The following is a 26,256-nucleotide window of genomic DNA, read 5'->3' on the forward strand; positions in this document are numbered from 1 at the left end:
AGTCTCAGTATAGTTTTAAGCTGTATAGTGCCCTGTACTCAGAGCTTTATCACTGAGAGCACCATAGCTTTTCTGCTTGTTTAACTGAGGAATGTTTTGTTAACTACATCATGTTCTATCCAAAGTTGACTTGCAACTTTCCTGTAAAATAATTATAAGGAGAAATAAACAATTCTATACATTCAATGGTTTAAATCACTAAGCAAGGAATCTCTCAGTACTGATTTTCAGAAAAGACAGAAGTTGAGGTCTGAGAACAAACTTATTTCTTGTGGGAATTAATGACACATGCCTTCATCCTGGTCCCCATCATCCCCATGATCACCCAAAAAGTGAAGTGGAAAATAGGACCCAAAACTAGATGATGTCTAAGATCCCATCAAGCTCTAAATATAACTTCCTTTAACTTTATTTTGTACAGCTCCTCATTCAGAAACACAAAGTTGGCCTATTGATTTTTGAGTAGGTGGTAGCAAAAGTGCCATGATTCATAGTTTTGTTAATAATAAAAAGCTTAGACATTTCTATAATTATTTTTGTGTAGTGTTTTGATGTCAAAATACAAATGGAAAGAATAGCTTCCAAATTCCCAAAATGAGATAATCAAATTAAAATATTTCAAACAGTTAATGAAAGAAATAGTAGCTCACTTAAGATTAACTTACCTTGGGGAATTGTTTTACAGGAATTAATACTTTCTGTCCCAGCTTCATGTTCTTATTAATCACAACATCAATGTACTTTTCCTCTTCCTTGCTTTCTCCTTTTTGGAATTTTTCAATTTCTGTAGGGTAAAAGGAGATAAAAATCACATATGATGAAGTTGTTAACTTACTATATTCTAGAAGTCACCAAATTGGTCATCGTTATACACACATATACATACACATATATGTATATTCATTTCAGCCACCCTAAAACTGAGGTCTCGAGAATCATACACATCATCTTTCCATGTAGGAATGTAAACAAAACAGTTCAACTTTAGTAAATCCCTTGTGATTTCTCATTCTTGTTTACCTTCTCACGCTTCTATTGATTCTATTCAGCTCTAGTCTTTTCACTGAGAAGCTCTATTTTATTGAAAGTCAATATTTTGCCTTGGAGCATGATACTCAGTTTTGCTGGGTAGGTGATTCTTGGTTTTAATACTAGCTCCACTGACCTGTGGAATATCATATTCCAAGCCCTTCAATCCCTTAATGTAGAAGCTGCCAGATCTTGTATTATTCTGATTATGTTTCCACAATACCCAAATTGTTTCTTTCTGGATGCTTGCACTATTTTCTCCTTGATCTGGGAGCTCTGGAATTTGGCGACAATATTCCTAGGAGGTGATAGGTGGATCCTTTCAATTTCTATTTTACCCTCTGGCTCTAGAATATCAGGGCAGTTCTCCTTGATAATTTCTTGAAAGATGATATCTAGGTTTCTTTTTGATCATGGCTTTCAGATAGTCCAATAATTTTTAAATTCTCTCTCCTGGATCTATTTTCTAGGTCAGTGGTTTTCCCAATGAGATATTTCACATTGTCTTCCATTTTTTCATTCCTTTGGTTCTGTTTTATATCTTGATTTCTTATAAAGTACTAGCTTCCACTTGCTCCAATGTAATTTTTAAGGTAGTGTTTTCTTCAGTGGTCTTTTGGACCTCCTTTTCCATTTGGCTAATTCTGACTTTCAAGGCATTCTTCTCCTCATTGGCTTTTTGGAGCTCTTTTGCCATTTGAGTTAGTCTATTTTTTAAGGTGTTGTTTTCTTCAGCATTTTTTTGGGTCTCCTTTAACAAGTCATTGACTTGTTTTTAATGGTTTTCTTGCATCACTCTCATTTCTCTTCCCAATTTTTCCTCTATTTCTCTTACTTGCTTTTCCAAATCCTTTTTGAGCTCTTCCATTGCCTGAGACCAGTTCATGTTTTTCCTGGAGGCTTTTGATATAGGCTCTTTTACTTTGTTGACTTCTTCTGGCTGTATGTTTTGGTCTTCTTTGTCACCAAAGAAAGATTCCAAAGTCGGGGTCTGAATCTGAGTCCGTTTTCGATGCCTGGCCATGTTCCCAGCCAACTACTTGACTCTTGAGTTTTTCAGTGGGGTATGACTGCTTGTAGAGTGTAGAGTACTTTGTTCCAAGCTTGAGGGGCTGTTCTGTTGTTCTCAGAGCTATTTATATACAGCCAGCTATGCCACACCAGCGCTCCTCCTCCCCCAAGAACTGCCAACCTGGACTAGACTCAGATCTTAAGCAGGCTCTGCAGTCCTGCTGTGATCTGCCACTTAATTCCTCCCACCAGGTGGGCCTGGGACCAGAAGCAACTGCAGCTATAGTTCTGTGCCTGCACCTCCCCCACTGCCCCCGGGGCAGTGGCTGAACCAAGAACTCCTTAACTCTGTTCCTGCAGCTTTTTCCCACTAACCTTCTCTGTTGTGTTTGGTGTTTGTGGGTTGAGAAGTCTGGTAACTGCCGCAGTTCACTGCTTCAGGGAGCCAGGGCCCACTCCACCTGGCCTGATCTGGCCAGTCCAGCGCAGCCCACACTGGGCTCTGCTCACTCCACTCCCAGCTCCGTGCGATAGACTTTACCCAGTGACCATGCAGGCTGTCCTGGGCTGGAGCCCTGCTTCCCTCTGCTATTTCATGGTTTCTGCAGTTCTTCTCTGTTGTCTTTGGTGTTTGTGGGTCAAGAAGTCTGGCATCTGCCACAGCTCATTGATTCAGGATGCTACGGCTTGTTCCGCCCGGCTCCCGGTCTGGTTGGTCAAGGCACAGCTCATGCTAGGCTCTGCTGTATTCAGCTCCCAGCTCCCTGCATGATAGACCTTGCCCAGCAACCATCCAAGCTGTCCTGAGCTGGAGCCCTGCTTCCCTCTGCTATTTTGTGGGTTCTGCAGTTCTAGAATTCGTTCAGAGCCATTTTTATAGGTTTTTGGAGGGTTGTGGTGGGGAGCTCATGCAAATCCCTGCTTTCCAGCTGCCATCTTGGCTCCCCCCTCAATGACACTTTAAAAGTGTTGAAGAACATGGACCTATATAGTCAAATGCCAAGTATTCATGGTAACAGACAATATTAACCTGTATAATATAGAAGAATTATTTCCATGGCAATTTCCTGAATTTAATATGCAGAAAAATTATAACCGTAAGAACTATAATCTATAAATTTGCCCACATTTTAAACTTTCAGGATCTGATCTCAGATATGCCTTCTAAAGAAAAAAAGAATTATTCTAATCCATATTCTCCTTGCATTTCTATCATTTAGCATGGTGCCTTTCCACATAGCAAGTGATAATTTTTCTTGTTTGTTTCATTCAATGATTCATTCATCCATCCATTCATTCATTCCTTCATTCATTACAAATTAGGTCTTTTGAATAGCTGAAGATAACCATCATATCCATCCCTAAATACTCTTTTCCAGAATAAGGATCCCTAGTCTTCCCGCTAATCATCAGATGGTAAGATCTTAAAGAACTTTCCCTCAAATAATACAAGACTCCTCCGTGGTTTTACTCTAAGACAGAGTTGTCAAACTTTCAAATTCCCAAGTGTACCCAACCAGATGAAAATGTAACTGAGAAATGTTTGATAAAACACATTTTTAAAAACAAAATGTTAATTTTTGTTTTTCTAAGTCAATATGTGTCTGAGGGAATACATTTCTATTTGAGTTTGACTTCATTAATCAAGTTGTCTTTGACTATCCCCCCTGATCCATAGCTTGCAATAACATAGACAATTCCAGATCTTTAACCATTATAAAAAGTTCTGAGATTATAAATGTAGGTAGATGTGATATATGATGATTAAATGTATTATATCTTTAAAAAATATATCTTTTTGCTCACAGTTGTCTATCAATTGTATTTTTAGTCAGGCAGCTGTCATGAAGATAGTATGCTTGGGTTTAGATAAAGAATATAACAAACACTCTCACAATGATATTGAGGATACAATTGAGAAATGAAAATAAGATGATATTGTAGTTTAGATGGGTTCAAAACTACTAACCTAAAATGTGTTGATGAACAGATCAATCAATGTGAAGGGGAGGGCTCTAATATAAATGTTGTAAAATATGCCTTCATTACAGAAAAGAAGCTTATGAATCATTTAGCAAGATAAAGACATAGATGGTACTCTTATTCAAACCTTCTTGTGCCATGAACCTAGAAAGGATAAGATAAATGTACCAGCAGACAGAATTAGGAACCAAAATAAACTAAAAGGTAAAAACATTTGACAAAGATACCAATGAATTAATCATCTAAAAGTGGGTACTACCCACTATTGCTACAGAATGAAGACAAAGAACCCATCCATGTGTTTACATCCTGTACAAGTGCTGTGACTTTTGCTCCCTTAATTTTTGCATGTAGAAGGGCCAGGTTATAAAGGACTATAAAAGCCAAGCAGATTTTATATTTGATCCTCAAGTGATAGGAAGTCACAAAAATTAATTAAATAGAGGTCTAGGTGGGCACATGGTTAGACCTATGCTTTATGAAAATGAATTTCATAGCTCAGAGGAGGAAGGGCTGAAAGAGAGACTTGAGAGAAGACAACTAACCAGAAGGTTATTGCAAAAGTCCAGTCCTAAAACAATGAAGGCCTGCATAAGGGTTATGCTAGTGTTAAAGAAGAAAAAAGGATATATGTAAGAAATGATATTAAGGTAAAATAAACCAGACTTTACAAAAGACTGGACATGGGGAATGAGAGAGCAAGGAATTGAGGATGACACTTAGGTGGTGATGGATAGAAACTGGAATAAATAACTTCTGAAGCCCCTTCTAACTCTAGAATTCTATGATTCTGTCATGTCCTCTTGTTGCTGCTGGCATCAAATTGTAGTGTACCAAGCCTCAAGGTGTAATTCAAATCCCCATTCCAAAGATACTTTTGATTATGTAAAAGCAAGGGTGGGGTGCCTATATTGACAGATAAATCTTTATTAAATGCTTTGTATGCATAAGATGGATTAGACTTATTTTGTTTGGTCTCACAGAAGAGAAAGAGACTCAATCAGTAAAAATTAAGAGTTAGTCATAATTTACTTCATTATATGAAAAACTGCAGAGCTGTGGGAAAGTAGGCTAAATAGGTAACCTCAGTTTCTCTCTTACCAAAATTCTTTAATTAACAACTATCATATAACATCTTAATGTTTTCAAAGCACTTTACATATATTATTTCATTTAATCCTCATAATAATCTTTTGAGATAGGTGCTACTATTGTGTCTAGCTGTTGGATAAAGAAAGTGAAGTTCACAGAGGTTAAGTGAGTCATCCAAGGTCATGCTGATACTGACTCAAAAGTTGAATCAAACCCAGGTCTTCTGACTCTAGTATTCTTTGGTCCTATAATTTCATGCTATTTGCTGTCACTATTCTCTAACCAGCAAATCCAAACACAAGATCTGAATACCTTCCCCATCAGCTTCTCCAGAGAGTAGATAACATTTAGTCAGTCAGTTTACCAAGAAGCATTTATTAAGCACTATGTTCTATGTGCCAGGCAAAAAAAGGTAAAACCAGTTCCTGCTCTCAAGGCGTTCTTAAGAGTAAAGGGCAAACTGGTATAGATTGGACCTACTAAGACATTAGAAAAAATCCATTAGAATTCTTAGGAACTTAGATGGAATGCCATTTTTTGAAGAAAATACTTGACTACCTCAGGAAAGAAGTTAACCCCACGCAACTTCATAAGATCACGGAAAGGAAATCTTATTATTCACCAACTGAAGTTATAGAATGTCTATAAAGGTCAATTCCCAATACCTGCTTCTGTTGTGGATGGACCCTGGGATCAGAAATGCTGTACAAACAAAGTAGAAGCTTTGCAAGATTCTACTACACTGAGGCTTCAAATACTATAAAAACAACCGAATGTGTCAGCTACATTACTCTTCAGGCAGCAAAAGAAGCTCATCAACAAAATGGTAGTAACTACGTAGGTGATATGTTTTAGAGTCATGAGGTATGAAACAGTGAAATTGTAAAACAGATCTCATTCACACGTGTCCTTCCATTTAGGAGGTGATAGTGGTGGAGTGAAAGAAAAGGCAACAGAAAAAACAGTGTTTTTAACCATTCCATAAATATTATTTTCATAGTAGATTTTCTAAATACCTACTTACACAGTAGTTGTAAATTAGCATATCATTAGAACAAACTATGTTATTATTGCTATTGCTATAATAAAAAAAGAAAGTTGAAACTAGATGAAAGAATGACTCCCAGGTTCTCTGCTCAGAGTGAAACAAAATGAATTGACACAGTTGGTTTGGTCATGTGCCAGAAAGCAATAAGAAACATCATTACATGGGACAGTTGGTTATTTAATCTTCAAGTGTTCATGATAAGCATAAGCATTATAACATTATGAAGATAGCTATATTTTATATGCAAACATATATTACAGTCAATTGGTCACTCGGCAAGCAGTTATTAGTCAGCTACTATGTACCTAGCATTATATTAAGTGCAAAGGACACAAAGAAAGGCAAAAAAATCCTTTCTTCCTAGGAGCTCACATTCTAATGGGAAAGACACCATGAGAACAAATAGGTACAAACAAGGTAAATAGCTAAAGATAGGCAGATATGTAGACAGACAGACACAGACAGATATAATAAATTGAAAAAATCAACAGAGGGAAGCCAACAGATTAGATTCTAATACCTCAATCAGCAAGTAATTGAAATAGGGCTTAAGAATACAAAGTCAGGAAAAAGAGAATCAGACCAGATAAAGTACAAGAGAAATTATGCTGGAGATAACACAATCCCAAAAAAATTCTTTTTTTTTTTTGATAATACAATTTTATTTTTTTCCTTTTTTATTTTTTATTTTTTTAATATATTTAGTTTTCAGCATTGATTTTCACAAGAGTTTGAATTATAAATATTCTCCCCATTTCTACCCTACCCCCCCCAACTCCAAGATGGCGTATATTCGGGTTGCCCCGTTCCCAAGTCAGCCCTCCCTTCTGTCACCCCACTCCCCTCCCATTCTCTTTTCCCTTTCTTTCTTATAGGGCAAGATAAATTTCTATGCCCCACTGCCTGTGTATCTTATTTTCTAGTTGCATGCAAAAACCATTTTTTTTTTGTTTTTGAACATCTGTTTTTAAAACTTTGAGTTCCAAATTATCTCCCCTCTTCGCTTCCCAACCACCTTCCCTAAGAAGTCAAGCAATTCAACATAGACCACAAGCGTATCATTATGTATAAGCCTTCCACAATACTCGTGTTGTGAAAGACTCACTATATTTTGCTCCTTCCTAACCTATCCCCCTTCATTGAATTTTCTCCCTTGACCCTGTCCCCTTTCAAAAGTGTTTGTTTTTGATTACCTCCACCCCGATGTGCCCTCCTTTCTATCATCCCCCCTTTTTTATCTTCTTCTTCCTCCTTTTTTCCTGTGGAGTAAGTTACCCAGTTGAGTACGTATGGTATTCCCTCCTCAGGTCAAATCTGATGAAAGCAAGATTCACTCATTCCCCTCACCTGACTTCTCTTCCCTTCGTACAGAACTACCTTTTCTTGCCACTTTAATGCAAGATAATTTACCCCATTCTATCTCTCCCTATCTCCCTCTCTCAATATATTCCTGTCTCATAACTTAATTTTATTTTATTTCTTTTAGATATCTTCCCTTCATCTTCAACTCACCCTGTGCCCGCTCTCTCTCTCTATATATATGTATAGACATACATGTATACATACATACACACTCACATATACATATATATACATACACACTCACATATACATATATATACATAAACATATATATATATATATATACACATAAACATATATATATATATATGAATATTCCCTTCAGCTACCCTAATACTGAGGTCTCATGAATCATACACATCATCTTTCCATGTAGGAATGTAAACAAAACAGTTCAACTTTACTAAGTCCCTTGCAATTTCTTTTTCTTGATTCCCTTTTCATACTTCTCTTGATTCTTGTGTTTGAAAGTCAAATTTTCTATTCAGTTCTGGTCTTTTCACTGAGAAAGCTTGAAAGTCCTCTATTTTATTGAAAATCTGTATTTTGCCTTGGAGCATGATACTCAGTTTTGCTGGGTAGGTGATTCTAGGTTTTAATCCTAGCACCATTGACCTCCGGAATATCATATTCCAAGCCCTTCGATCCTTTAATGTAGAAGCTACTAGATCTTTGGTTATTCTGATTATGTTCCCACAATACTCAAATTCTTTCTTTCTGGATGCCTGCAGTGTTTTCTCCTTGATCTGGGAGCTCTGGATTTTGGCGACAATATTCCTAGGAGATTTCTTTTTGGGATCTGTTTGAGGAGGCGATTGGTGGATTCTTTCAATTTCTATTTTACCTTGTGGCTCTAGAATATCAGGGCAGTTCTCCTTGATAATTTCTTGAAAGATGATATCTAGGTTCTTTTTTTGATCATGGCTTTCAGGTAGTCCAATAATTTCTAAATTGTCTCTCCTGGATCTATTTTCCAGGTCAGTGGTTTTTCCAATGAGATATTTCACATTTTCTTTCATTTTTTTCATTCCTTTGGTTCTGTTTTATAATATCTTGATTTCTCATAAAGTTACTAGCTTCCACTTGCTCCAATCTCATTTTTAAGGTAGTATTTTCTTCAGTGGTCTTTTGGACCTCCTTTTCCATTTGGCTAATTCTGAAGGCATTCTTCTCCTCATTCACTTTTTGGAGGTCTTTTGCCATTCAAGTTAGTCTATTTTTTAAGGTGTTGTTTTCTTCAGTGTATTTTTCAGCATTTTTTTGGGTCTCCTTTAGCAAGTCATTGACTTGTTTTTCATGGTTTTCTCGCATCCCTCTCATCCTTCTCTACTTCTCTTACTTGCTTTTCCAAATCCTTTTTGAGCTCTTCCATTGCCTGAGACCAGTTCATGTTTTTCCTGGAGGCTTTTGATATAGGCTCTTTTACTTTGTTGACTTCTTCTGGCTGTATGTTTTGGTCTTCTTTGTCACCAAAGTAAGATTCCAAAGTCTGAGACTGAATCTGGGTGCATTTTCGCTGCCTGGCCATATTCGCAACCAACTAACTTGACCCTCGAGTTTTTCAGTGGGGTATGACTGCTTGTAGAGTTAAGAGAACTATGTTCCAAGACTCGGGGGATGCACCAGCTCCGCCACACCAGCACTCCTCCTTCCCCAACAACCCCCAACCCGGAATGGACTTAGATCTTCAGCAGGCTCTTCATTCCTACCACTTAATCCACCACTTAATTCCTCCCACCAGCTGGGCCTGGGGCTGGAAGCAACTGCACCTGTACTTCTTTAGCTGCCCCACCTCCGCGCTGCCCCTGGGGCAGTAGCCGAACCACAGACTCCTTCCACTCCTGCAGCTTTTCCCACTAACCCTTCTCTGTTGTCTTTGGTGTTTGTGAGTTGAGAAATCTGGTAACTGCTGCAGCTTACTGACTGAGGGTACTAGGGCACGCTCTGCCCGGCTCCTGGTCTGGTTGGTCCGCGCCGCTCACCCTGGGCTCTGCTCCGCTCTGCTCCCAGCTCTGTGCAGGGTAGACCTCACCCAGAGACCATCCAGGCTGTCCTGGGCTGGAGCCCTGCTTCCCTCTGCTCTTTTTTGGGTTCTTCAGTTCTAGAATTCGTTCAGAGCCATTTTTTATAGGTTTTTGGAGGGACTCAGCAGGGAGCTCATGCTAGTCCCTGCTTTTCAGCTGCCATCTTGGCTCCGCCCCCACCAAAAATTCTTATATACTTAATGACATCAATTAAAAATAATGACAGCAATAACAATAACCGCTAACATTAATATAGTATTCACTCTTGCCAGGCATTGTGCTAAATTCTTTCCAATTAGTATCTCTTAATTCTCACAATAACCCTAGGAGGCAGGTGTTGTTATTACCCCCATTTTTAGATGAGGAAACTGAGGGAAACAAAAGTTAAATGACTTGCCTGAAGTCACCACAAGTGGTAAGGGTCTGAGGGTGAATTTGAACTCAAGTCTTGCACACTATTCACTGTGTCACATCGCTGACTAAATTAAATTCTTGATTCAATTTCCTAACCATATTGAGGCCCTATTTCTAGAATTGTCCTTTTCTCCCCTCCTAACTTCTTATCACTTAAATATCTTATTCAGCTATCTGCTTCCTCATCCTAATACCTTGTCCTAATACCTAAAACTTTCAAGGATAGAACTGAGCAAAACTCTAGACCAGTATCAATAATGAATATTGATTCACAAATTTTAAACAAAATACTCTCAGACTACCGCAATTTATCCAAGAAATCATTCATGATGACTAATTCGTATTTATACCAGGAATGCAACGATAGTTCAAACATTAGGAAAATAATCGACAAAATTAATCATAATAAAAACCAAAACATCCAAAATCACTTTTGTTTTAACAGAAGCAGAAAAAGCATTTGACAAAATACAAGACTCTTTTGTGCTAAAAACAAAACAAAACAAAAACGCCCTATAAAGTAAGGCATAGAGTAGTTTTTTTTTTTTATATTTTTTAATTAGTTTTCAGCATTGATTTTCACAAGAGTTTGAATTATAAATTTTCTCTCCATTTCTACCCTTCCCCCCACTCCAAGATGTCATATATTCTGGTTGCCCCGTTCCCCAGTCAGCCCTCCCATCTGGCACCCCACTCCCTTCCCATCCCGTTTTCCCTTCCTTTCTTGTAGGGCAAGATAAATTTCTACCCACCATTGCCTGTGTATCTTATTTTCTAGCTGCATGCAAAAACTTTTTTTTTTGTTTTTGAACATCTGTTTTTAAAACTTTGAGTTCCAAATTCTCCCCCCTCTTCCCTTCCCACTCACCCTCCCCCTAAGAAGTCAAGCAATTAAACACAGGCCACATGTGTATCATTACGTATAACCCTTCCACAATACTCATGTTGTGAAAGACTAACTATATTTATATACTTTGTTGTCCCCTTTTCCTTTTGCCTTCAGTATTTCCCAAAATCAGGGTCTTTTCCCAGTGAGTCCTGACTTATCATTATGTGGCCAGAGTATTTAAGCTTCAGCTTCTTTATTTGATCTTCCATAGCCTGAAAATGTAATAGGAATCAACTACAGGACTTTACAATTATATCAGGGACAAAGCAAGTATTGTCACGATCATTGTCTGATATACTTTTAGAAAGGCTAGTTATAGCAATAAGACAAAAAGAAATAAATTCATGGCAGAAGTATAGGCAAAGATGAAACAAAATTATTACTTTGTTCAGATGATGGTTTTCTTAGAGAATCCACTAAAATAAATTGAAAGAATGAATAACTTCAGTAGAGGCAGTTAGGGAGCACCACAATGCACAGAGCACTGTGACTGGAGTCAAGAAGACCTGAGTCCAAATCCAGCCTGAGATGATAGTTGAGTGATGTTTGGCACGTCACTAAACTTTTGCCTCTGTTTTCTCAACTGTAAAATGAGTATAATAATAGCGCCCTACCTCTCATAATTGTTGGTGAGGATCAAGTGAGATAATAATTATAAAATGCCTGGCACATAGTAGGCTTTATATAAATGCTTATTTCCTTCCCTTCAGTTTCATTATATAAAACAAATCCACACATTTCAGTATTTCTATTGATTATCAACAAAACACAATAAGACAAGATAGAAAAAGATGCAATTTAAAATAACCACTGGGGGGCGGAGCCAAGATGTCAGCTGCTAAGCAGGGAATAGTGTGAGCTCCCTACGGAAACCCTCCAAAAACTTATAAAAAATGGCTCTGAACCAATTCTAGAATGGCAGAACCCACAAAACAGCAGAGGGAAGCAGGGCTCCAGCCCAGGACAGCCTGGATGGTCTCTGGGTGAGGTCTATCCCACAAGGAGATCGGAGCTGGGAGCTAGGAACGGAGTGGAGCAGAGCCCAGGCTGAGTGGCGTGAACCATCCAGACCAGAAGCCAGGCGGAGGGGCCCTAGCGCCCTGATTCAGTTAGCTGCGGCAGTTACGAGACTTCTCAACCCACAAACACCAAAGACTGCAGAAAAGGTTAGTGGGAAAAGCTGCAGGAGTGGAAGGAGTTCGAGGTTCGGCTTCCAGCCCCGGGGGCAGCGGAGGTGGGGCAGCTACAGCTGTTGTTACTTCCCGCTCCAGGCCCACCTGGTGGGAGGAATTAAGTGGTGGATCAGAGCAGGGGTGCACAGGTTGCCGAAGATCTAAGCCCAGCTCGGGTTGCGGGTTCTTGGGGAAGGAGCAGTGCTGGTGTGGCAGAGCTGGCACCTCCCCCCCAAACGTGGAACACAGAACTCTGTAATCTACAAGCAGTCATACCCCACTCAAAAACTCAAGGGTCAAGTTAGTTGGCTGGGAATATGGCCAGGCAGCGAAAACGCACCCAGATTCACTCTCAGACTTTGCATTCTTTCTTTGCTGACAAAGAAGACCAAAACATACAGACAGAAGAAATTAATAAAGTCAAAGAGCCTACAACAGAAACCTCCAAGAAAAACATGAACTGGTACCAGGCCATGGAAGAGATCAAAAAGGATTTGGAAAAGCAAGTTAGAGAAGTAGAGGAAAAATTGGGAAGAGAAATGAGAAGGATGCGAGAAAACCATTAAAAACAAGTCAATGACTTGCTAAAGGAGACCCAAAAAATACTGAAAAATACACTGAAGAAAACAACACCTTAAAAAACAGACTAACTCAAATGGCAAAAGAGCTCCAAAAAGCCAATGAGGAGAAGAATGCCTTGAAAGGCAGAATTAGCCAAATGGAAAAGGAGGTCCAAAAGACCACTGAAGAAAATACTACTTTAAAAATTAGATTGGAGCAAGTGAAAGCTAGTAACTTTATAAAAAATCACAATATTATAAAACAGAACCAGGGGAATGAAAAAATGGAAGACAATGTGAAATATCTCCTTGGAAAAACCACTGACCTGGAAAATAGATCTAGCAGAGTTATTGGACGACCTGAAAGCCATGATCAAAAATAGAGCCTAGATACCATCTTTCAAGAAATTATCAAGGAGAACTGCCCTGATATTCTAGAGCCACAGGGCAAAATAGAAATTGAAGGAATCCATCGATCACCTCCTCAAATAGATCCCAAAAAGAAATCTCCTAGGAATATTGTCGCCAAATTCCAGAGCTCCGAGATCAAGGAGAAAATACTGCAAGCAGCCAGAAAGAAACAATTTGAGTATTGTGGAAACCCACTCAGAATAACCCAAGATCTGGCAGCTTCTACATTAAGAGATCGAAGGGCTTGGAATGCAATATTCCAGAGGTCCATGGAGCTAGGATTAAAACCTACAATCACCTACCCAGCAAAACTGAGTATCATGTTCCAAGGCAAAATATGGAGTTTCAATAAAATAGAGGACTTTCAAGCTTTCTCAGTGAAAAGACCAGAACTGAATAGAAAATTTGACTTTCAAACACAAGAATCAAGAGAAGCATGAAAAGGGAATCAAGAAACGGAAATTGCAAGGGACTTACTAAAGTTGAACTGTTTTGTTTACATTCCTACATGGAAAGATGATGTGTATGATTCATGAGACCTCAGTATTAGGGTAGTTGAAGGGAATATGCATATATATATGTTTATGTATATATATATAAGTGAATGTGTATGTATGTATGTATCTATGTGTATATGTATGCATGTGTATGTATGTATATATATATGTGTGTGTTTATATATATATATGTATGTGTATATATATGTATGTGTGTGTATATATATATGTGTGTGTGTATATATATATATATATACATATATATATATATATGTAAAAGAGAGAGAGCAGACACAGGGTGAGTTGAAGATGAAGGGAAGATATCTAAAAGAAATAAAATGAAATTAAGGGATTAGAGAGCAACATACTGAGAGAGGGAGATAGGGAGAGATAGAATGGGGTGGATTATCTTGCATAAAGGTGGCAAGAGGAAGCAGTTCTGTGGGAGGAGGGGAGAGGGCAGGTGAGGGGGGAATGAATGAACCTTGCTCTCATCAGATTTGGCCTGAGGAGGGAATACCATACATACTCAGTTGGGTATCTTACCCCACAGGAAAGAAGAGGGAGGAAGATAAAAAAAATAAAAGGGGGGGAATGATGGAGGGGAGGGCAGATGGGGGTGGAGGTAATCAAAACAAACACTTTGGAAAGGGGACAGGGTCAAGGGAGAAAATTCAATAAAGGGGGATGTGTTGGGAAGGAGCAAAATGTAGTAAGCCTTTCACAACATGAGTATTGTGGAAGGGTTATACATAATGATACATGCGTGGCCTAGGTTAAAGTGCTCGACTTCTTAGGGAGGGTGGGTGGGAAGGGAAGAGGGGAGAGAATTTGGAACTCAAAGTTTTAAAAACAGATGTTCAAAAACAAAAAAAAAGTTTTTGCATGCAACTAAAAAATAAGATACACAGGCAACGGGGCGTAGAAATTTATCTTGCCCTACCAGAAAGGAAAGGAAAAGGGGATGAGAGGGGAGGGGGGTGATAGAGGGGAGGGCTGACTGGGGAACAGGGCAACCAGAATATATGCCATCTTGGAGTGGGGGGGAGGGTAGAAATGGGGAGAAAATTTGTAATTCAAACTGTTGTGAAAATCAATGCTGAAAACCAAATATGTTAAATAAATAAATTTTAAAAAAGTAAAATAAAATAACCACTGAATATGTAAAATTCTTGGGAGTTTTATTTATCAAGATACAAATAAGGATGCATAGAGACATACCTACATAATGGGAGAAATAAATGTTGCTCATAGGTAAGATAAGTAAATAGAATAATAATAATGAAGAAAAAATTACTTAATTTAGTCATTTAGTGTATCAGACCAATCACACTACCAAGATATGTTATAGAACTAGAAAAAAATAACGAAATTCATCTGGAGAAACAAAGGTTAGGAATCTCATAGGAAATAGTGGAAGGGACCAAAATGGACAGGAAGGGGCCCTAGGAGTACTAAATATCCAGCTGTTCTCCAAATTGCTAATTATTAAAATTGTTTGGAATGAATTAAAAAGAATTTAGGTTAATCAGTGGAGCAAATTTGGTATACAACTTTTACAAGCAAATAAAGTAACCTATTTTTTGGTAAAGCCAAATAATCCAGTTACTGGCATAAGGAGTTTCCATTTGACTGGAAATTGCTGGGAATAGGAACAGCATCCTGGCAGAAATTATGTAGAGAGCAATAGCTCACACAAGATAAATGGTAAGCTCCAAACAGATTCATTATTTATTTATAAAACCTGAGATTTCTATGAGTTAAAAAGTGAAATAAGTACTACCAGGAAAACAATTCATATCATATATAACAATATTATAAAATATGAATTTTAAAAATACTTGAAAATTCTTATTAATGAAATGATGATATTGATTATTAACAATCCTACCTCCTGCCACAGAAGTTATGTACTGAATATGTAGCATTAATATTAAGTACACAATTTTTGGACATGGTCAGGATAGAAATTTGTATTGCTTGACTATGCATATTTACTACATGGATTTTGCTTTTCTTTTACTTTTCAACAGGGGAAGGAGGTGAGAGAGAGAACAACTAAATGCTTCTTAGTTGAAAAAAACAAAGTCTAATTTTAACATAGAAAAGAGGAGAGGAAGTGGACACAGTGATTGTGTCATATTCGCTTTTTTTTTTTTTTTTTTTTTTTTTGCTTTTTGGCAGGGCAATCAGGGTTAAGTGACTTGCCCAAGGTCACACAGCTAGTACATGTGTTAAGTGTCTGAGGCCGGATTTGAACTCAGGTCCTCCTGACTCCAGGGCCGGTGCTCTACTCACTGCGCCACCTAGCGGCCCCATATTTGCTTTTTTTAAGATTTTTTTAATTTTTTTTTACATCTTCATAGTTTTTCTGTTATCCCTCTTTTTACCTTCCCTGACAGCCATCCCATATAACAATACATATTTTTAAAGACTGAAAAGAAAGAGGGGTAAACCCAGCACAACTAATGTATTAATACATTGAAAAAGTCTGAAAACATGCAATGTGTAACTGTGGCCCTCCCACCTTTATAAAGGGGTGGGTTGGGAGTGTCTTCTCCTTTTTTTGGATCATGTTTGATCTGTATAATTTTGTTAAGTTCACTTTTCATTTTTTTGTTTGGTTGTTTTTTTCCCCCGCTTTCATTTTTGCAGTCATTGCATATATAGTTTTCTTAAGTCTGCTTACTACACTTTGCCTCAATTTATGTAAATCTCTACATGCTTCTTTGTATTTTTCACATTCATAGTTTCTTAAGGCACAGTGCTATTCCATCACATTCAAGGAACACACGCAATTTGTTTAGCTGTTCCCCAATTGATAGGAATCTGCTTTGTTTCCAGTTGTTTACTATTTCAAAAACTGCTGCTATAAATATTTTCTTGTTAATGGCTTTTTTTGGGATAGAAGTGCAGTAATAGAACCTCTGGCTGAAAGGATACAGCCATTTTAATTACTTTATTCATATGTTTCCAAATTGTTTTCTAAAGTGGCTTTACCTGTTCACCATTCCATCAACAATGCAATAGTGTTCCTATTATCCCACCACTTATTTTGGGAGGGGGGTCACTTTTCACAACTTCTAAGCTGTAAAGTGAAACATCAGGATTGTTATAATTTATATTTTTCTTATAAGTAATTTGAAGCATAATGACTACTTTGCAGTTCTTCTTTTAAGAACTATTCTTTGACCAGTTATCTTTGTACTGGGGAATGGTTTTTCCCTCATTCAACTGCTTTATTATTGATCCTAGGTGCATTAATTTTATCTGTGCAGATGCTTTTCAGTGTCAAGTAATCAAAATTATTTTGTCTTTGGTAATTGATCCTATTTCTTGTTAGGTTAAGAATATATCTTCTTGGGGCTGCTAGGTGGTACTGTGAGTACAGCATTGGCCCTTGGGTCATGAGGACCTGAGTTCAAATCCGACCTCAGACACTTGACACACTAGCTGTGTGACCTTGGGCAAGTCACTTAACTCCAATTGCCTTGCCTTCTCCCCTCCAAAACATACATACATACATATAAATGCGTATATATGTGTGTGTGTGTGTGTGCGCACGCGTATATATACATGTGCATACATACACACACACACACACACACACACACACATATATATATATATATCTTCATATGGTTGTGAGGAGTATATGGTCTATTTCTCTTCTCATTTTTTAATAGCATGATCTTTAGTATTAAAGACATGTTTTAGACTATATTATAGAATATAAGTTGTTTGTTCTAAGCATAATTTTGCCAAACTGTTTTCTGGTTTTCCTGGCAGTTTTTATCAAATAAGGACTTTCCACTTTATCACACATTAGGTTTATTTATTTCTGATTCTTCCTTATCTCATTTGTTTCATTGTTCTACCTTTTTATTTCTTTAGTTGTTGTTGTTACTGTTGAATAGTTTCAGTCCTGTCCAACTCTTCATGGCTCTATTTGAGGTTTTCTTGGCAAACATACTGAAATGGTTTGCCACTTCCTTCTCCAGCTCATTTTATAGATAACAAACTGAAGCAAACAGAGTTAAGTCACTTACCCAGGGTCACACAGCTAGTAAGTGTCTGAGGCTGCATTTGAACTTGGGTTCTCTTGACGCCAGGGCTGGTACTCTATCCACTGCACCACCTAGCTGCCACAGTGCCATCTAACTAACACAAATCATTTCGATTACTGCTTAAGGTCTGGAGGACACTCTTTGTCCATTTATTGTTCATTTGTTTTGTTGAACTTTGTGACCCCATGTACTAGTAACATACCAACACTATTTATGAGATTTTCTTGGCAAAATACTGGAGTGGTTTTCCATTTTCTTTTCCAGTTTTTTTCAGTAGATGAAGGCAAATAGAGGTTAAGTGACTTGCCCAAGGCCACATAGCCAGTAAGTATCTGAAGTTGCATTTGAAATCAGGTCTTTCTGACTGCAAGCCCAGTAATCTAAACCACCCAGCAACCAGCTGCCTTTTTTTTACATACCACTTTTCACTATTTGCTTTGATATATTCTGTGTATTTTTATTTTTCCAAATGAATTTTTTTATTACTTTAGCAAGTAAAGGATAAAAATAAAGTAATACTTTTATCCTTGGCAGTTTGGCATAACATTAGAAGTGTAAATTAACTATTGTAGGATTTTTTTTTTTCATTTTTAATATATTGGCATGGCTCAACCATGAGCACAGAATATTCCCTCTGGTAATTAAAGTGTTTTTCATTTCTTGAAGAATGCTTTGTAACTGAATCCACACAAGTTTTTTATGTGCTTTGGTAGCGTCATGCAGGTACTTTATGAATTTTCTAGTTAATTGGAATATGATTTTACTTTCTATTACTGCTTCTTGGGTTTTATGTTTATACAGAAATAGTTAACTTCCGAAGATTTATTTTATGGTCTACAATTTTACTGAAGCTACTGATTGTCTTGATTAGCACATTTGCTGATTCCCTAGGATTTCCCAACTATTCTCTTGCATCAGTAAATAAGGATTGTTTTATCTGTTCTTTACCTATCTTCATGATTTTTTTTTAATTTTTATTGTTGTTTTTAGCATTTCCAGAACTATGCCAAATAATAGCGAGTGTGCTTCCTTTACTCCTGTACTTATTGGAAAAGGTTCTAGTGTATCCCCATTGCATATGATATTTTTTTTTGGTTTTAGGTAGATTCTTTCTTTATATGGTATTAAAAAAGCTACTCTGGGAGGGTGGAGCCAAGATGGTGGCTGATAAGCAGCGACTACCGTGAGCTCCCCACCGAGCCCCTCCAAAAACTTATAAAAAATGGCTCTGAACCAATTCTAGAACTACAGAACCCACAAAATAGCAGAAGGAAGCAGGGCTCCAGCCCAGGACAGCCTGGATGGTCTCTGGGTGAGGTCTATTCTGCACAGAGGTGGGAGCAGAGCAGAGCGGAGCGGAGCAGGGCCCAGTGTGGGTGGCGCAGACCAACCAGACCAGGAGCTGGGCAAAACAGGCCCTAGCACCCTGAATCAGTGAGCTGCAGCACTTACCAGACTTCTCAACCCACAAACACAAAAGACAACAGAGAAAGGTTAGTGGGAAAAGCTGCTGGGGACAGAGTTTAAAAAGGAGTGCACAGTTCAGCCACCGCCCAGGGGCAGAGAAGGTGGGGCAGCCACAGAACTACAGCTGCAGTTGCTTCTGGCCCCAGGCCCACCTGGTGGGAGGAATTAAGTGGTGGATCAGAGCAGGAGTGCACAGCCTGCTGAAGATCTAAGTCCAGTCCGGGCTGGGGGTTGCTGGGGAAGGAGGAGTGCTGGTGTGGCAGAGCTGGCGCATCCCCCCAGTCTTGGAACATAGTTCTCTTAACTCTACAAGCAGTTATACCCCGCTGAAAAACTCAAGGGTCAAGTAAGTTGGCTGGGAAAATGGCCAGGCAGCACAAACGCACCCAGATTCAGTCTCAAACTTTGGAATCTTTCTTTGCTGACAAAGAAGACCGAAACATACAGACAGAAGAAGTCAACAAACTCAAAGAGCCTACATCAAAAGCCTCCAAGAAAAACATGAACTGGTCTCAGGCCACGGAAGAGCTCAAAAAGGATTTGGAAAAGCAAGTTAGAGAAGTAGAGGAAAAACTGGGAAGAGAAAAGAGAAGGATGTGAGAAAACCATGAAAATCAATTCAATGGCTTGCTAAAGGAGCCAAAAAAAAAATACTGAAAAATATACTGAAGAAAACAACACCTTAAAAAATAGACTAACTCAAATGGCAAAAGAGATCCAAAAAGCCAATGAGGAGAAGAATGCCTTGAAAGGCAGAATTAACCAAATGGAAAAGGAGGTCCAAAAGACCACTGAAGAAAATACTACCTTAAAAATGGGATTGGAGCAAGTGGAAGCTAGTGACTTTATGAGAAATCAAGATATTATAAAACAGAACCAAAGGAATGAAAAAGTGGATGATGATGTGAAATATCTCCTTGGAAAAACCACTGACCTGGAAAATAGATCCAGGAGAGATAATTTAAAAATTATTGGACTACCTGAAAGCCATGATCAAAAAAGAGCCTAGATATCATCTTTCAAGAAATTATCAAGGAGAACTGCCTTGATATTCTAGAGCCACAGGGCAAAATAGAAATTGAAAGAATCCACCGATTGCCTCCTCAAATAGATCCCAAAAAGAAATCTCTTAGGAATATTGTCGCTAAATTCCAGAGCTCCCAGATCAAGGAGAAAATACTGCAAGCATCAAGAAAGTAACAATTTGAGTATTGTGGAAACACAGTCAGAATAACACAACATCTAGCAGCTTCGACATTAAGAGATCGAAGGGCTTGGAATACGATATTCCGGAGGTCAATGGAGCTAGGATTAAAACCAAGAATTACCTACCTAGCAAAACTGAGTATCATGCTGCAAGGGAAAATATGGACTTTCAATAAAATAGAGGACTCTCAAGCTTTCTCAGTGAAAAGGCCAGAGCTGAATAGAAAATTTGACTTTCAAAAACAAGAATCAAGAGAAGCATGAAAAGGTAATCAAGAAAAAGAACAAGAAAAAGAAATTGCAAGGGACTTAGTAAAGTTGAACTGTTTTGTTTACATTGCTACATGGAAAGATGATGTGTATGATTCATGAGACCTCAGTATTAGAGTAGCTGAAGTGAATATGCATATATACATATATATATACACATATATACATATATATATACATACACAAATATATGAGTATGTATATGTATATGTGTGTATGTATGTATATATGTATGTGTATATATATACACATATACATACACACACACACACACATATATATATGTGGGAGGGCACATGGTGAGCTGAAGATGAAGGGATGATATCTAAAAGAAATAAAATCAAATTAAGGGATGAGAGAGGAATATATTGAGAGAGGGAGAAAAGGAGAGATGGAATGGGGTGAATTATCTCACATAAAAGTGGCAAGAAAAAGCAGTTCTGTAGGAAGAGAAGACAAGGCAGGTGAGGAAGAATGAGTGAATCTTGCTCTCATCAGATTTGACCTGAGGAGGGAATACCATACACACTTAATTGGGTATCTTACTCCACAGGAAAGAAGGAGGAAGAAGATAAAAAGGGGGGGTAATAGAAGGGAGGGCAGATGGGGGAGGAAGTAATCAAAAATAAACACTTTCGAAAAGGGACAGGCTCAAGTGAGAAAATTGGATAAAGGGGTATAGGTTAAGAAGGAGCAAAATATAGTTAGTCTTTCACAACATGAGTATTGTGGAAGGGTTATACATAATGATACGCATGTGGCCTATGTTGAATTGCTTGACTTCTTAGGGATGGTGGGTGGGAAAGGAAGGGGGGAAAGAATTTGGAACTCAAAGCTTTAAAAACAGATGTTAAAAAACAAAAAAAAGTTTTTGCATGCAACTAGAAAATAAGATACACAGGCAATGGGGCATAGAAATTTATCTTGCCCTACAAGAAAGGAAGGGAAAAGGGGATGGGATGGGAGTGGGGTGACAGAAGGCAGGGCTGACTGGGGAATAGGGCAACCAGAATATACGCCATCTTGGAGTGGGGGGAGGGTAGAAATTGGGAGAAAATTTGTAATTTAAACTCTTGTGAAAATCAATGCTGGAAACTAAATATATTAAATAAATTAAATTTTTAGAAAAATATGAGTCTACCATATAATATGACAACTATAAAACAAATATGAGCTTAAGCTTCAATGAAAGAGACATTGGTATGCAGAAATATAGAAATGAAATTCCCATTTCATTCTACCCAGTAAACCTAAAGTTGGAATAATAGGTTTCATTCTAGGTGATATGTTTTACAAAAGACACTGACAAGCTGGAAAGCAACAAGTATGGTAACTACAATAACTGACCAAGGTGCTGGTAGAAAAGATAAAGCAAGGAAGTATGTTCAGCAAGGAGTAAACTGTGAGATGATGGATAGTACACAATGATTATTTTGTTTAAGTGCCTAAAGAACAACAACATGGACTTTATTCTGCTTGCCTCAGAGGGCAGAATTAGAAGCAACATGTGGGAAAAGTTTGATTTAGGCAGAATAGAACAGGTACCTAAAAACTATAGCTATTTAAAAGCAGAACCAGTTGCCTCAGGAAATAATTTCTTCTTCTCAACTGAAAGTCTTCAAAGGCAAGAAAACCTAATTAAGTACAATGTAGAAAGGACTTTTGTACTGGATTTTATGTACTTAGTCAATGGACTACTTTGGCTTGCAACTCTGAGACCCCATGATTCTATGTAAATTTACTGTTAATAAGGTAGGAAAAAAGGTACATGGATACCTATGCCACACATAACATTCAAACTGCAGTAGAATGGGTAACTCTTTTCAAATCGCTTCAAGTTAAATTTTATTTCAATAGATGTACAAATGGGGACAATAATATAGCATGAAGCATGACAAATACTTCGAATTTAACAAAATTATTTAGTATCAAATTATTATTATTGAATGCTCTCAGTGAAAGTCTAAGTAGTAGGTTAAAGACTATCAAAACTTCAAGATATTTAAGAAAATTAATAGCATAAAAGTGAGGAAGATATTTATTTAGTTAGATTTTGACTGGGATTCAGGAAGAACTGAGTTTGAAGATCATCTCAAAAACCTGGTTCTGTTCCTTATCACCTCTCATCCTGGATAACTGAAATAGCCTACAACTGATCTCCTAGACCAGGGGTGGCCTTCTAGATCCTTGGGTGTGGCCTTTTGACTGAGGGCAAATTTTAGGAAACAAATCCTTTTATTAAGGGGATTTGTTCTGTGAAGCTTGGATTCAGTAAAAGGGTTGCACTTGAGGACCTAGAGGGCCACAGGTGACCTTGAAACTGCAGGTTCCCCACTCCAGTCTATCCTATACACTTCTACCAAAGTAATTTTCCATTAAAAACAGATCTGACCATGTAACTCCCCTACTCAACTAACTCTAGTAGTTTCCTATTGACTCTAGTCTAAAATAAAATGCAAATTCATTTTTTTAACTTTTAAAGTCCTTCACAATCTGGCCCCAACCTAGCTTTCTGACCTCACTGGATAGTACTCTTCACTCTATAATCCAAACAGTCTTCTCTATTCCTCACTCATGACTCTCTCTCTCTTGCTCTGTGCCTTTGAAACAGTCTTTCCCCATGCTTAGTGTGCATTCCTTTCTTACTTCTACCTCACTCACATTTTTCATTTGAGATGCTGCTTATGCACCATCATCAGATACCTGTTCTATCAGAGGCAATGAAATATCTCAGTGGAGAGAAAATTAGTTGCTGATTGATTGACATATTGTTGTATATAACTAGGTAAAACACTTAGCTTCTCTGAGCCACTGTTTTCTCATTAACAAAATTAAGGAGTTGGGTTAGATAATCTCACCTCTGAAACCTATTCTCCTGGGATCCAGCATAAAATGATAGCAACCCAAGGAGCTGCTAACCACTCACTCTGAACTTCTGGTTAAAACAATGGAGACAAATATTCAACTGGTATATCCACTTTTATCTAACTTTGCTTTGCTATTCTACAAAGCAGATTTTCTCAAAGACAACATTTCTTCCAAAAAGAATCAAAATTTGTAAAACTGGACAAAGATTGATAAATTATTTGACAACTATCTTAATAAAATTCTCCTTAACTACTGAAAATGAAGACAGAACAGAGAAAATCCAATCAGATTTTCAAGAGGTCAGATAGGCAGAAATATTCATTTACCGTAATACTAAATTTACATTTTTTTACTATTTGATTTTATATACCAGTGCAATATCCAAACTCAGAAACTGTGATTAAATGTGTGACTATAATTTCATATCATACAGGAGACCAAAATCATAGGTTTTGGGCTTATGACTAGCAAACGTCAGGCAATTCAAGAAGTAAGCCAAAACAATAACTGCATTATTTTCATTTAGTGTATAGATTGTCAAGTGATGACTGTTTTCCTTTTAACCTAAAAAATACATTATGGAATCCATTAGGCAAAAGTCAAGACTTGTATAATTTTAATATGAGTGAAGGTGTTTTTTTTTTCTTTTTTTGTCTTTTTCTTTAAAAAAAAAAGCTATTATTAACCTTTTCTTTTCAAATTTTGAGTTCCGAATTCTTTCCCTCTTCTCCACCTCTCCCGACCTACTGAGAAGGAAAGCTCACTTCAATTACACATGTGAAATTGTGTAAAACACTTCCATACTAGCCATATTTTAAAAAAAAATCAAGAAAAATAAAGAAATTGTACTTCAATTTGCACTCAAGAGTTCATCAGTTCTCTCTCTCTAAGTGGATAGCATTTTTTTCATCTTAAGTCCTCTGGAATTGTCTTGGATCATCGTATTGATCAGAGGAACGAAGTCTTTCACAATTGATCATCATTACAACATTCCTGGTACTGTACATGTTTTCCTGGTTCTTCTCACTTCATTTTGCTTCTGTTCATATAAGTCTTCCCATGTATTTTCTGAAACTGCCTCCCTCATCATTTCTTATAGCATAATAGCATTCCACCACAACCATATCCCACAATTTGTTCACAATTTGTGTCCCAACTGATGAGTACCCCCTTGATTTCCAATTCTTTGTCATCACAAATAAATGTTTTTATACATATTGGTCTTTGTCTTTGACTTCTTTGAGATATAGACAGTGGTGGGATTCAGTCAGTTCACACTGGTTTGCTAGAACCCATACCTAATTTTAGGTTGAGTTCTGCAAACCCATTGTTAGCTGGGGCAGGGCTTCTGCTGAGTTCCGTGGAAAACCAGTTGTTAATTCATTTGAATCCCACCACTTTGCTAGGTCAGAGTATGCATAGTTTTATAGCGCTTTGGGCATAGTTTCAAAAACTTCTCCTAAATGACTGGACCAGTACATGAATCCACCAACAGTTTATTAGTATGGTTATTTTCCTGAATCCCCTTCAGCATTTGTCATTTCTAATAGGTATAAGGTGGTACCTCATAGCTGTTTTAATTTGTATTTCTCTAATCGATAGTGATTTAGAATATTTTTTGATATGGCTATAGAGAGCTTTGATTTCTTCTTCGGAAAACTTCCTGTTCATATCTTTTGACCATTTGTCAATTGGGGAATAGCACTTACTTTTATACATTTGACTCAGTTCTGTATTCAGTATGTATTTGAGAAATGAGGTCGTTATCAGAGAAACTTGCTGTAAAATTTTTTGATATCACTTCATTGGCTATGGTACCTTTTAGCAAAATGTAGTTTCCCTGATTACCTTTTAATTAAGTCCATTTTTGCTTTTGCTTTGCTTGAGATCATGATTGCTACCCCTGCCTTTTTTACTTCAGCTGGAGTATATTAGATTCTGCTCCAGCCCTCTATTTTAACTGCATATGGGAGGTGGGGAGGTATTTTTCTTTTCAAGTGCATCTCCTATAAACAACATGTTGTTGAATTATGGTTTCTAATCTATTCTGCTATCTGCTTCCCTTTTATACATAAGCTCCTCTCTCTCTCCCTCTCTCTCTCTCTCTCTCTCTCTCTCTCTCTCTCTCTCTCTCTCTCTCTCTCTCTCTCTCTCTCTGTCCCTCCCTCTTTTTATCCTCTCCCTCCACAAAAATCTATTTTGCTTCTAACTATTAGCCTCCCTTAATCTGCCATCCCCTTTATGATCCCCACCCCCCCCTTCTCTTAGTCCCTTCCCCTACATTTTCTTTATGGGGTAAGTTACATTTCTATGCACAACTGAGACTGTATGTTATTCTCCCTGAGCCAATTCTGAGGAGAGCATCAACCATCGCCTGCCACGAACATCACTAATTTTCTCCTCCACTATAAAAGCTCTTCCTTGAGCACCATTTTTATTTGAGAAGAATTTTACCATTCTCCTCTCACTTCCCCCATTTTCCCCCCTTCAACTTTTGGGAAGATAATTCCAACACAATCAACTTACACCCATGCCCTCTGTCTATGTAAACGCCTTTTTAACTGTCCTAATAATGATAAAGTTCTTATGAGTTACATGTGTAATCTTCCCATATAGGAATACAAACAATTTAACTTTATTGAGTCCTTTACGATTACTCATTTGTGATCACTTTTTTATATTTCTCTTGAGTCCTCTTTTTGGCCAATTCTGCTTTTAAAGGTGTTTTTTTTTACTTTCAGTGAGTTTTTGTAACTCCTTTTTCATTTGACCCTATTCTGCTTTTTAAGGAGTTCTACTCTTCAGTGAATTTTTGTGCCTCTATTACCACTGGGCCAGTTCTATTTTATAAGGTGTTATTTTTTTCTCAGTATTTTTTTATTTAAA

At 37.6% G+C, this 26,256-nt stretch overlaps 1 protein-coding gene across 1 annotated transcript in view; it reads right to left on the minus strand.

Annotated features, from left to right (window-relative positions):
* Positions 1-26,256, minus strand: part of KHDRBS3 (KH RNA binding domain containing, signal transduction associated 3) — a 273,510-nt gene that overhangs the window by 140,488 nt on the left and 106,766 nt on the right. Inside the window, exon 2 of the mRNA XM_036748646.1 lies at positions 666-784. Within this exon, the coding sequence (XP_036604541.1) occupies positions 666-784 (119 nt within the window). The remainder of the gene's footprint in view (positions 1-665; positions 785-26,256) is intronic.

Source organism: Trichosurus vulpecula, chromosome 1 (genome assembly GCF_011100635.1).
Source record: "Trichosurus vulpecula isolate mTriVul1 chromosome 1, mTriVul1.pri, whole genome shotgun sequence".
In the NCBI taxonomy this organism is placed as follows: Eukaryota; Metazoa; Chordata; class Mammalia; order Diprotodontia; family Phalangeridae; genus Trichosurus; species Trichosurus vulpecula.